This window comes from Chenopodium quinoa, unplaced genomic scaffold (genome assembly GCF_001683475.1).
Source record: "Chenopodium quinoa cultivar QQ74 unplaced genomic scaffold, ASM168347v1, whole genome shotgun sequence".
Taxonomy (NCBI): Eukaryota; Viridiplantae; Streptophyta; class Magnoliopsida; order Caryophyllales; family Amaranthaceae; genus Chenopodium; species Chenopodium quinoa.
This window is the reverse complement of record NW_018744502.1, coordinates 1,059,529-1,071,264: the sequence shown is the minus strand read 5'-3', so window position 1 is coordinate 1,071,264 and position 11,736 is coordinate 1,059,529. Positions and strand designations below refer to the sequence as shown.

At 38.6% G+C, this 11,736-nt stretch overlaps 1 protein-coding gene across 1 annotated transcript; it reads left to right on the top strand.

The window, feature by feature from the left end:
• The first annotated feature begins 2,040 nt into the window (after nucleotides 1-2,040).
• LOC110697961 (GTPase HflX-like) lies at nucleotides 2,041-4,558 on the top strand. The gene is made up of 5 exons (XM_021875356.1): nucleotides 2,041-2,675; nucleotides 2,758-2,850; nucleotides 2,951-3,055; nucleotides 3,548-3,690; nucleotides 4,267-4,558. Exons 3-5 carry the CDS (start codon nucleotides 2,984-2,986, stop codon nucleotides 4,385-4,387), a joined length of 336 nt encoding a protein of 111 aa, XP_021731048.1. The 5' UTR covers nucleotides 2,041-2,675; nucleotides 2,758-2,850; nucleotides 2,951-2,983; the 3' UTR covers nucleotides 4,388-4,558.
• Nucleotides 4,559-11,736: the final 7,178 nt, after the last annotated feature.

Sequence of the window (11,736 nt, the reverse complement as noted above, 5' to 3'; positions counted from 1 at the left end):
ACTCTGATTCATATGTTTCTATGGACTTAACTTAACACCCATTTGCCTATACTGTTAACATGTTTGTGTTGGGGGTAATATCTTTGATCTTATGACAAAGACTTCAAATAGATGCTTACATTCTATTGAGAAGATATGTTCTGTGTGGAGTTAAATGTATTTGATGACTTATAACTTGCTTGAGAAGTTGAAATCATATACAGCTCTGGAAGTAGTGTTGTCTTTTAAATGGTAGTTTTAACATTAAATTTATGTCCCACTCATATCTGAACAGGATTATGCATATCTAAAAGGTATGAAAAAGTGTTGGAAGGATTTCATTTGGCTTTTGTCAATATCTAGTTTGGAGAATCCTGTTTTCATGTCATGGAATTTAATAACATCTAAGTATATGATAGTGCTACTTGAACTGAATAAATATTCTTAAGTGATGTTCCTCTATTTCATATTGGTGTTGCATCAGGAGTTAATAATGGGATTCTAATTGAGGTAATTACCACTTGATTCCCCATATTGTGATTTATGTAAGAATAAATATGTGACGATGTAGCTGTGCCTAGGCTTCATATAACTTTCTGCAGTATATTAACCTTTTTTTTGGGGGACTTATGTAGCTCTTCTTAAAGTGATCATGGAACTTCAAGTTGCTCAAGAAGACGCGAGCATGATGGCAAGCCAAAGATGGAACTTCAATTTTGAGATGTGTGACATTATAGTATAATTTGAAAATACAAGCTAATTACTTATGCCTGCTCTTTTTCTCTTTGATGTAGTTTCAGACTCTTGCTTGTGAATTATGTATCATTTTTTGAATTAAACGTTTCTTTGATGTAACTTTTATTTATGTAATATTGCAGATCCTAGCTTTAGGATTGGTTGTCTGGGAAAAGTGAATATGGCATATGAGAATGACCGGGACTCGATGATTCGCTTCTATGGATTTGTGGCTAAGTGAGTTTTCTTTTTTTTTTTTTTTTTTTGTTTCTCTTTTTGTACTTCAGAATCACTAAATACTGATCTAGTCATGAGTATCTTGTCCAAGCTAACTTTTTATTTGTTGAATTCCTTAGAGTCTGCTAATCTAGGGGATAGAGTCTTATATTGCAGTATGTAAAGGGGGATAATGAAGTAAATCTTGCATATTTACCTTTTCGTTGTTACTTTCTTTCTCTTAGTGAAGTTGATAACCTGTTATATATGTATAATAGCTCTGTTAAATAATTTTTGTGGTGGCTTTGTCGGCTTACATTTAATTATAAGTATTGATTTATAAGTATTGTTCATTTGATTGTATAATTAGGGTTTAATTATTTAGGTTCTGAGTTGATTAATTAATTAGTGTTATTTTTGGGGATTATTTGCTTTAAATTCTGTAATTGACTTTGAAAGGGTCAAAACAGAAGTTCTGCAAACCATAAATTTGTTCCAAGTTCTTCCCAAATTGGTTGTCTTTGATCTCGATTATACTATCTGGCCTTTCTACTGGTATATACTTTCTTCACTTTTTTTTTGTTTTTATCTTATGATTTTCATTATAAAATCAAATTATTGGATTACAAATTACTCAAATCACGGATTTTGTTCTATAATTTTTCAATTTTAGTTATAATTCTTTCTCTATGCATTGATTCCCTCATTTTATTTTTAATATAATATTATTGGAAATTTAGGGAATGTTGGTGATACTTGCAAATTGCAAATTGTTAAATTCCTGACAATCTGATATTGTTGTTTCATTTTTTTCCAATTTTTTATTGTTTCATATGTTTGTTGCATTTTAGAGAAATATACACTAGTAGAAAAAATAAAATAGGCACCCCCCTTTAGCACCGGTTCTTGAAAACCGGTGCCAAAAGAAATGGGCGGGATTGAAAAATTCGGAGTTGGCACCGGTTCCAACCAAAACCGGTGCCAACCATTTAATTAGCACCGGTTCAAACCAGTGCCAACTTAGTTTTTTTTTTTAAAAAATAAGTATGACATAGAGTTGGCACCGGTTCGCCTTAAACCGGTGCCAGCTATGTTAATTAGCACCGGTTCAAACCGGTGCCATATTTGAGAAAAAAAACCCGAGTTAGGTTATTCGTGCGTTTTTCTTTTTCAATTCCTTTTCCTTTGTAACTTGCTTCTCCTTTCTCCTTCTACCTTTCCCCATTTTCCTCTTGACTCCACTACTTCCACCACTACACACCCCTTCCACCGCCACCACACTCTATCTTCATTCTTCACGGCATCAAGGCGATGTGACGGTGGTCGCGATTGGTTGTTGGATTTTTAGAGTTTCAGGTGGCAATTTGGTTGAGTTTTTGTTATTTTAGTTTTGAAATTAGGGCTTTGGTTGATTGTGGTTATGGGTATCCGATTTTTAGTTGTTTTTAGATGGATTTTTGGTTGTTTTTAGATGGATTTGTTGTGGGATGCAATTCCTTGGTATTTTTGTTGTGGTTTTGAATACCTGATTGGTTGAACTCTTTACTTTGGTCTACGCCTTGTCCTTCTTCGTTTGCTACCACCATCTCTCTCCTCTGCCCATCGTCCGCCCTCCGTCGCCGGTTCGACCTCCATCCCCACCTCCTCCGCCGCCGGACTCCAATGGCACTTCCACTTCCTCTGCTTCTCCTTCTCCTTCTCCTACCCCCGAGGAGATCTCTCGCCATGCTCAGCTCTCACTCGAGGTTCCTCTCTCTCTTCTTTCTTTTTCAATTCAATTCATCACCAACAACTCCTAACCTAACCTAATTTGTTGAATTTGTAAAGTTGTCAAAGAAGATCATCAACATCAGAGTAATCAGGAGGTTAGCATCCATGGGTCTTCCTAACGCTCCTGCCATCCGCTCCACTGCCTAGAAGGTTTTTGTCTCGCTTTCTATTCATTTCATACTTTGAGTTGATTACTTACTTAATCGGAATTGAAATACCTAAAAATATAAATTGCAATTGCAATTGGCAGCTTCTACTTGGGTATTTGCCCAGTGATCGAGCAATGTGGCCCTCTGAATTAGCCAACAAGAGGTCTCAATACAACCATTTCAAGGATGACCTCTTGATGTCTCCCGTATGTCCTCTTCTCTCTTTTCTTTTTTTTTTCTTTTTTTTGGTCTTTGTTTCCTTTCACTTTCTATTTTGCTTTGCGCTTCTTTCATGTTAATTATTAGTTTAATGATCAAATTTAGGGTGCATCAAAAACCACCTCTAATAGAACCTCTTAACAGATTATGTTTATGAAATTTTGTCTACTGTTTACCCTATTGTAAATAGTAGATATAGTCTCATAAGAGGAATCGTGGTGATGTTGTATTATGATATTATATGCATATATGGCTTTCTGTTGAGGTTGAGCATATGATATTAGGATCATTGTTCTAATGCTTTAGGTGATTCTAGTTGCTATGTTAATCATGAAGAAAAGTATACGCAACTTGTTGCTAAGCATTTTTAAGTTTGTGTTATGTTGTTATTGATTGACTGCTTTCTTATTTATGCGCCCTCTGCCATTGCATGAGGCTCTTGGGAGAATAAGTTAAGTGGCCTAATATTGTAATGTCAGGTTCTTGCTGAAAAAGCTTATCTTGTGGGTGTGGAGCAAAAAGGTATTAAAGTGGATTCTTTTGGAATAGAAGAATCTCTTAAAGAATTGGCTCAACTAGCTGACACAGCAGGTCTTCAGGTTGTTGGCTCTACCTATCAAAAGTGAGTATGTCGTGGGTTTTTCTATTGCATAATGTGGTTACGCTATAAGTTACAATGTGCATATACTTAAGACAGTACAATTAGCTAATTGGAGATTTATATTATCTGTGCATGCCCTAAATCTTCCAGTTAACATGTTATATATCTCTGTCACTCTGTGTGTGATTGTGAAAGTTGGGGAAGGGTTGGAGAATTGAATGGGGGAGTGTCGCTTAAAACGATAATGTAATTCTTTAAATTAGAGCTTAAGGGGTTTTAGTGAGTTGATTTTGTATCTGTTGTAATTCTTTGCAAGTGAAAAGCACTTGTAACTTAAGGCATGTTATGTGTCATCTGGGAGCATGGCCTCCAAAGCAGCTACAATTCAATTAAAATCTTTAGTACCTCCGTTTTAACTTGTTAAGATAGAGATTGTTAAACAAAACTCAGATTACTTTACCAAGTGTGCATTAACTTATGAGTTTTTGTCATATAGTTTACATATGTCTTCTATCAAATACATTTCTCCTTTATTTTTGCTTTGTGAGAACTACTGGTCTGCATGGTAAATAACATCAACACCTTTGTATGAATTAGGCTTGCTGCTCCAAATCCAAGAACATATATTGGCTCAGGAAAGGTTTTTGAGATCAAGAGTGCAATTCATGCATTTGATGTTAAAACAGTGATATTTGATGATGACCTCTCACCAGGGTAAGAATGAAACACTTTTTTATTCAGAAACTGACAGTTGGTGTACATGCATTGTCTAGCTATCAACATTTCACTAGTAGAAAAATTAAAATAGGCACCCCTCCTTTAACACCAGTTCGTATTTGGTTATGAATCTAAATGTCGTATGATATATGAAAGGAATGGTGTCCTTCTAACAAGTGTATTCTTCCGATAGAGGGTTCAGAATTGTTACAGAGTTAATTCTTCAGTAAGATCAAGTGATCGGAATGCCTAGGTGGAGGCCGCTTTCGATCCGTAATATCGAGGTACAATTGATATTACAGCTTAATCTTAACTGAACCCTTCGGGTCGAACCCAATCGAATCACCGATCCGAGACGACGAATTAATCCGAAAGGATTTAATGAGTCGACAGAGTTTTACGAATACAAACGTCGGATATCGAGCCTAGGGCGTCGAGACCAAGCGTCGCAAAATCATTAAGCGACAAGTATGAACATAGCCCCAACACCACACTGGCCTAGCCATGTGGATGCTAGGCTAGTTCGAGCTAGCATGGCTAGGTGCAAGCCTAAGCACACTAGGTGTGCTAGGCGCACCATCGCTGGCCTATCGCAAGCACTAGGCGCACCGGGAGCACCAGGAGCACCTGGCAGCATATCGCAAGCACTAGGCGCACCAGGAGCACATGGCAGCCTATCGCAAGTAATAGGAGCACAAGACGCACCAGGCAGCCCATCGCAGCATGCGTGCTGGCTTGCGTGCTAGCCTTCGCATGGCAGCACCAAGCAGCGCACCATGCGTGTGCGAGGGCCTAGGCGCCAGCACATTGCTAGACCACGCACAGCAGCCTAGCCTCGCTACGCACCAAGGTTGTTGGGGGATGCGTGGGTGTGCATGAGATGCTAGTGCATGTGTGTGTGCGAGAGGTGCTGCGAGGCTGATGTGTATGGTGCGAGGCAAAGGGCCAACATGCGTGGCTCGCTAGCAGCACGCATGCTTGCTATGCGAGCATGTGTGAGAGGTGCAGCGGGGATGCGTGTGGTGCACGAGATGCTGGGGCCGGTGCCAGCATAATGTGCTAGTAGCGATAGGCGCTAGCACAAAGCACCAGCACTAGCACCAGCATAGCCCAACACCAGCGTGCACTGGCTAGCTAGGATGCTGGGCAGCAAGGCAGTGCTAGCTGGAAGCACTAGCTGGCACGCTAGCTAGAAGCCAGCTAGCCCTCCTTGACCCGGTTTTGGGGACCAATCAAGGGCCTTGGGGAGCAAGGCAAATGGTCCCCCTTCTAGCCTTGGCCATCACTCATTTGCATATGATTAAGCCACTTTTTGCAATGTAATTAAGTTGATTATTTATTTAATTTGGAATTAAATAAATTGTTGATTTTTACCAACTCTCCCACATTGATGGGAGATTGGAAATCAAGGGTGCATTTCCCTATAAATACCAAAGGCATGGTATTGGGAAATACATAACCTTGAGTGGAATTGAAAAGGCAACTCTTATAATTAGAGTAAACCTTTGATTCGTAAAACTCATAGTTTTGTTTTGTCCGGGTCTTGACTAACCTTCAAGACTTGGGACGCTCGGGTCGGGTCGAGGGTACGATCCGTCGGAGATCTCGTAGTTTCGGAATTTTGAAGTAAGAGCTCTTCGGGAGCGAAGCACGCAACAAAGGTGTAATTCTTGTTCTTAATCTTGTTTGATTAAGTTTATTATGCTTGTTAATTGCTTTAATTAAGGGGCGGGTCTTGGGGGTTTCCTTCCGCGTAGTGTCGGGTCACTACGAAACCCTACACCGGTATCGGAGCTACGCTCCTTTTAATTTTTGCAATTAATTTTTTTAATTAAGGTGTTTTAATAGAATTTTTTTTTTCTGGTTCATGTTCTTCTAATTAGATTAGATGCTCGTTTTAATTAATTTTAAAACTCGATTTTATTCTCGATTTGGCTATCGAACCCCGATTTTGGCTCAAAATAGGGATTTTTGGGTGGAATTGACATCTAAGAATAGATTCAACCCTTTTTATGGGCTGTCCAGAAGCCAAATTCGAACCAGAAACCCATTTTTTCTAGGGTTTTTCGTTTTTTAACGAAAATTTTAATTCTTTTTAAGCCTTGATTAATGCAAGCATTACAAGGTTAGATTAAATGCACATTTGCATCACTAATCTACTGGTTTTAAAAATATCCTTAAGCATAATAATGGAGTTTTTATTAGTGCTTAAGTTAATATTACAGTTTTTCACATAAACTTGTTTTTCACAAATTTTGCAAATAAATTGCAATAAAATGTGAAAACTTGTTGTGAACTTGTAATTTTTAAGTTCTTATAATGTTAAAGTTCTAATCTTTAAAGGTTTAAATGATTGGAACCCTAACCCTAAATTCCATGTTGAACAAAGTTTGGATTTTTCATGTTTGGTTGATTAAAATCCATCAAGTTCAAATACTTGTGAGTAAAATTTGATTAATCTTCATATTGGAAGATGAAATCTTGGTATTTTACACAAGTATGAAAGTTGGAAAATTTTTCATTAGATGATTAGTCTATTTTTCCAACTCCCTTTTGTCAAATCCATTATTATTTTGCATATTGGCAAGATTAATGATGGACATAGCTCATTTTATTTTAAGCATAAAAAAAGACCTAATTTTGTTCAAAAATGAAATTTTTGATGATTTAGGCTTGTGCACCATTAAAAAAAGAATTTAATTAAGTTGGACTTATTTTATTTTCTTGTTGCCCTAAATTAATTCTAAAATAAATTTAGATTAATTTTATATCGCACATAAATCGGGATTAAAATCCTGAGATATATTCACGGAAATCGAGGCAAAAACCCCAAGTGTCACCAAGGCTAGCCAGGCTGCCCAGCAGCCCGCATGTGGCTGCCTATGGTGCGCACAAGGGAAAGCCTCGTAGCGTGCTGCTGCGCATTGATGTGTGGCGAGGAGGCAGGTGCGTAGTGCGTGTGCTGGTGCATGGGCCTTAGGCTGCTGGTGTGCTTGTGCTGCTGTTGGGTAGTGAGGCAGCAAGCCCCAGCCCCACTGCAGCCTGCACCGGCAAGCAGCTAGCAAGGCAGGTTGTGCTAGGCATGCCTGCTAGCTGCCAGCACTACGCACCATGGCATAGAGCCATGGGCTGCCTAGCAGCCATGGTGCGCACCCACTAGGGGTTTTGTGGGAAGTTATTGCTTAATGTTTGAGCTATGATTTTGCAATTTTTCCAATTTTAATAATTTTAAGTAATTGTTTTAACGAGGTTAAAAAACCTCGATTTTCGGTCTTGCAAAAATTTGACAAATTATGGGTTATGCCGACTTAATTAATCGGATTAATTAAGTATGGATGCGGAATTTAGTGGGAGCTTAATTAATTGCGTGAGCATTTTGCATTTAGAAATAATGGATTAAACAACTTTAACTAGTTTTAATTAAGCGCGTTAATCGGATTAACCACCTAAGTTAGTTACTAGTTTTGTGTGTTTAATTATGTATTTCGTAAAATTGCATGGGCCATTCACAAATAGTGAATGGGTGAATGAAAGATTGTTTTCAAAACAGGTTATTGAATATGGCAACTAGTGGGGCCCGACTAGGATAGAAAATACGGACTGCGTTCCGTTATGTATTTTTGTAAATCTAAATACGGTCTGAAAACCGTTAAGTATTTTTGTACTATTAGATTAATCTTAGTCATTCTAGCTAGCTTTTATTTTGGCCAAGATGTCTCAAGACGGCGCTTCGATGAAGACAAGCCAAGATGAAGACCCATGAAAATTGAAGATTTTAAGGGGTCATGCTAGTTGTCAAATGCATCTATTTTATGCTTTATATATTGTTGTTATATATGATTGCTAGATGCATGTCTATGATTTTTATATGTTGCGACGATTAGTTAAGTTCACTTAAATCAACCAACATAGAAACCCTAGGTTTCTTAATAATATTGAGCTAAAATTTGTCGTTCCAAGAACAACACTTACAAAACTAATGCGCGTACGTGATGGACTACGCCAAAGCGAGACATCACTACTTCCCTAGGAACGTAAGGTATACTAGGTATACGAGTTGTCTTGGTTAAGCTTAACGATATCAGTAAGGAGCCCTTAGATGTCATGGCAAAAGAGATAAAATGTCAAGGATGCATTAGATGCGACATTTTATCAAACCGAGAGTAGCTTGGAGCTATTAGCAATTGGATTGCTTACCTTAAGATATTTAATGATTAAGACAAGCCAAAGCATGCTTAACCATTTCTTGATCTTTGGGATCTCGGAATCATTTTATTCTCTCCTAAAAGGGACAATTTTATAAATGCATGGATAAAATGCTCAATAAGATTGAGAATATGCATGAACGCTTTTAAATTTCAACTTATTGATTATATGAATGGTTTTTCATTTCAAATTATTTCAATTGTAGAACAATGTCTGCAAGTAACTCAAACAACAACCATGTGTGCCCGGAACTCCCCGAAAAGTTAGCTGTCAAGCTTAACTTAACAAACCTTGAATAATGGGAAGAAAAACTCAGGAAAACTCTCCGGAGTTGTTCTAAGGAGTATGTTCTGGATACTTTCCTCCCAACCCTCTCTACCAAGAAACACTTGAGTAACGAAACTTATTGTGCATGGTCAAAAGATTGAAAATTAGTGTCACAGCTCATGGCTAACTCCATCCCGGAAGAATGGAAAGAAAAACTTCCATTCTCTTTTCCGGACTTGTTCCTTGGAGGACTAAGGGATGTTGTCGGTGTGAGATTCTCTAAGAGTTTCAACGACAACAATGATGGACTCTTGTTTGAAGTGACTAGGTCATTTACAGAAATGAATGTGAAGCCATCGGATCAAGGTTGCCTTGCGAAAGAGAGGTACCATCTTTGGTCTACAGTCTGCAACACCAAGTTGAGACCGGGTATGCCCCTTCGACCCCATGTGGCAAGAATGACTAAGCTCTTCAAGCACATGGAACTCCTCGAAATTCCACTAGAAGATGGAATGGCTGGTCATATTATGCTCACTTCACTCCACTCAGGATATGATGCACTAAGGGCATATATTTCTGAAACGAGGGAGACACATTCTTTGAAGAATGTGGTGGAGCTACTTCACCGAGCCAACTCATTTGGGGCAACCAAAAGACCGTCAAGAAGGAGGGATTTCAAGGTTAAGGCATAGATGTGTTGCTTCTATTATGGTGGGCAAGGCCACTTGAAGAGAGAATGCAAGCTCTTTCGGGAAGAGGAAGAGGGGAATGGAGCATCCACCTCAGGTATCTTCCCAAACACTTGTGAATTAAGCTTATCATAGGTATCAGATACCAAGTATGACTCACTTTATGTTACCTTTTCAGGAACCAAGTGAGAAAGCTTATCAAGTGTTGATGCATGGACAAGTGGACGACGAAGATGGTTTTTTGGTCATGCTTGCATGCACTATTTTGTCTTTGAGATGTAATTAAAACTAATCCCAGTTTTGTCATGCCTTTTGAACAATATTTTGATCCACGGTGTTGGACACCTAGTCATTTTGCTTGTTAAATTTTGATAATAGTTGTTTCAAAATTGTCTTGCAAACATATGTTCAAATTAAATTGCATGCTTTACACAAAGACAATAGGATTGATACCAAATGAACTAAGACCATCGAGTCGAATCAAACCTACTTGTGGCATTGTCGTCTTGGCCATATTAACATCAAACGCATCAAGAAACTTCTTCAAGAAGGTGTTCTTGACTCATTCGACTTAGAGTCGTTTGAAAATTGCGAAGGATGTCTATTAGGCAAGATGATAAAACAGCCATTCTTCAAGTTGGGAGAAAGGGCAAGTGACTTATTAGGTCTAATACACACGGATGTATGTGGACCAATGAGTACACCCTCAAGACAAGGTTACTGATATTTCATTACTTTCACCGACGATTTTAGTAGATATGGCTATATCTACTTAATGTCGAATAAATCTGAATCCTTTGAAAAATTCAAAGAATTTCAGAAAGAAGTTGAAAATCAACTTGGCAAGAAAATTAAAGCACTTCGATCAGATTGAGGTGGCGAATATTAGAGCCATGAATTCGACGATCACTTGAAAGAAAAAGGTATTCTTTCAGAGTTGACACCTCCCGGAACTCATCAATGGAATGGAGTGTCCGAACGGAGGAATCGAACCTTGTTAAACATGGTTCGACCAATGACGGGTCTTAGGTAACTCCCTATCTATTTATGGGGACATGCGCTACAAACTGCAGCACTAACATTGAACAGAGCTCCGTCAAAAGCTGTTGAAAAGACTCCATATGAATAATGGACTAAGAAACCTCCTAGGTTGTCTTTTCTCAAGATTTGGGGATGCGAAGCATATGTCAAGCGATTAATTTCGGACAAACTTCACCCCAAATTGGATAAGTGTTTCTTTGTGGGATATCCAAAAGAAACCAAAGGGTATTACTTCTACAATAAATCCGAGAACAAAGTTTTTGTTGCTCGTGATGGTGTCTTTTTGGAGAAGGATCAACTTTCCAAAATGACAAGTGGGAGGAAAATCGAATTCGACGAAGTTCGAGAGGACGAGCAACAATGTCAACCTGACAAAACTGACAATCTAGATGCTTTGGAAGCATCTAAGAAGATTGGTCAGAATCAAACTGACAATGAAAATGCTTAACCGATTACCCTTCGTAGGTCTCAACGGCAAAGATCTCAACCAGACAGATACCTCAGTATCGTCTTAACCGATGATCAGGACATCCTAGTCATGGATGGTGATGAGCCAGCGACATACAAGCAAGCTATGACGAGCCCCGACTCTACAAAATGGCAAGAGGCCATGAGATCCGAGATGGACCCCATGTCTGAAAATCAAGTCTGGGACTTGGTGAATTTGCCCGAGGGTTATACACCCATTGGTTGCAAATGGATCTTCAAAGTGAAGACAGACAAGGATGGAAATGTATCGATATACAAAGCTAGACTGGTGGCAAAAGGTTATAGACAAATCCACGGGATTGACTATGATGAAACTTTTTCACCATTTGCAATGCTAAAATCTGTCCGGATCATACTAGCGATTGCTGCATATTAAGATTATGAAATATGGCAGATGGATGTCAAAAACGCCTTCCTAAATGGAATTTTGGATGAAACTGTGTATATGAAACAGCCAAAAGGTTTTGTCGATCCAGGCAACGCTGGAAAGGTTTGCAAGCTGAAGAAGTCCATTTATGGACTAAAGCAAGCCAGTAGAAGTTGGAATCTGCGATTTGATGAAGCCATTAGCAAGTTTGGTTTTATCAAGAATCCAGATAAATCTTGTGTATACAAGAAGGTAAGTAGGAGTGATATCTTGTATGTCGATGACATACTT

Excerpts from the sequence above, each read along its gene's own strand:
- LOC110697961 (XM_021875356.1), top strand. The coding sequence starts at position 2,984 with ATGTGGCCCTCTGAATTAGCCAACAAGAGGTCTCAATACAACCATTTC. Across the intron at positions 3,056-3,547 it reads ATGACCTCTTGATGTCTCCC|GTTCTTGCTGAAAAAGCTTA; the intron begins GTATGTCCTCTT and ends TTGTAATGTCAG. Across the intron at positions 3,691-4,266 it reads GTTGGCTCTACCTATCAAAA|GCTTGCTGCTCCAAATCCAA; the intron begins GTGAGTATGTCG and ends TGTATGAATTAG.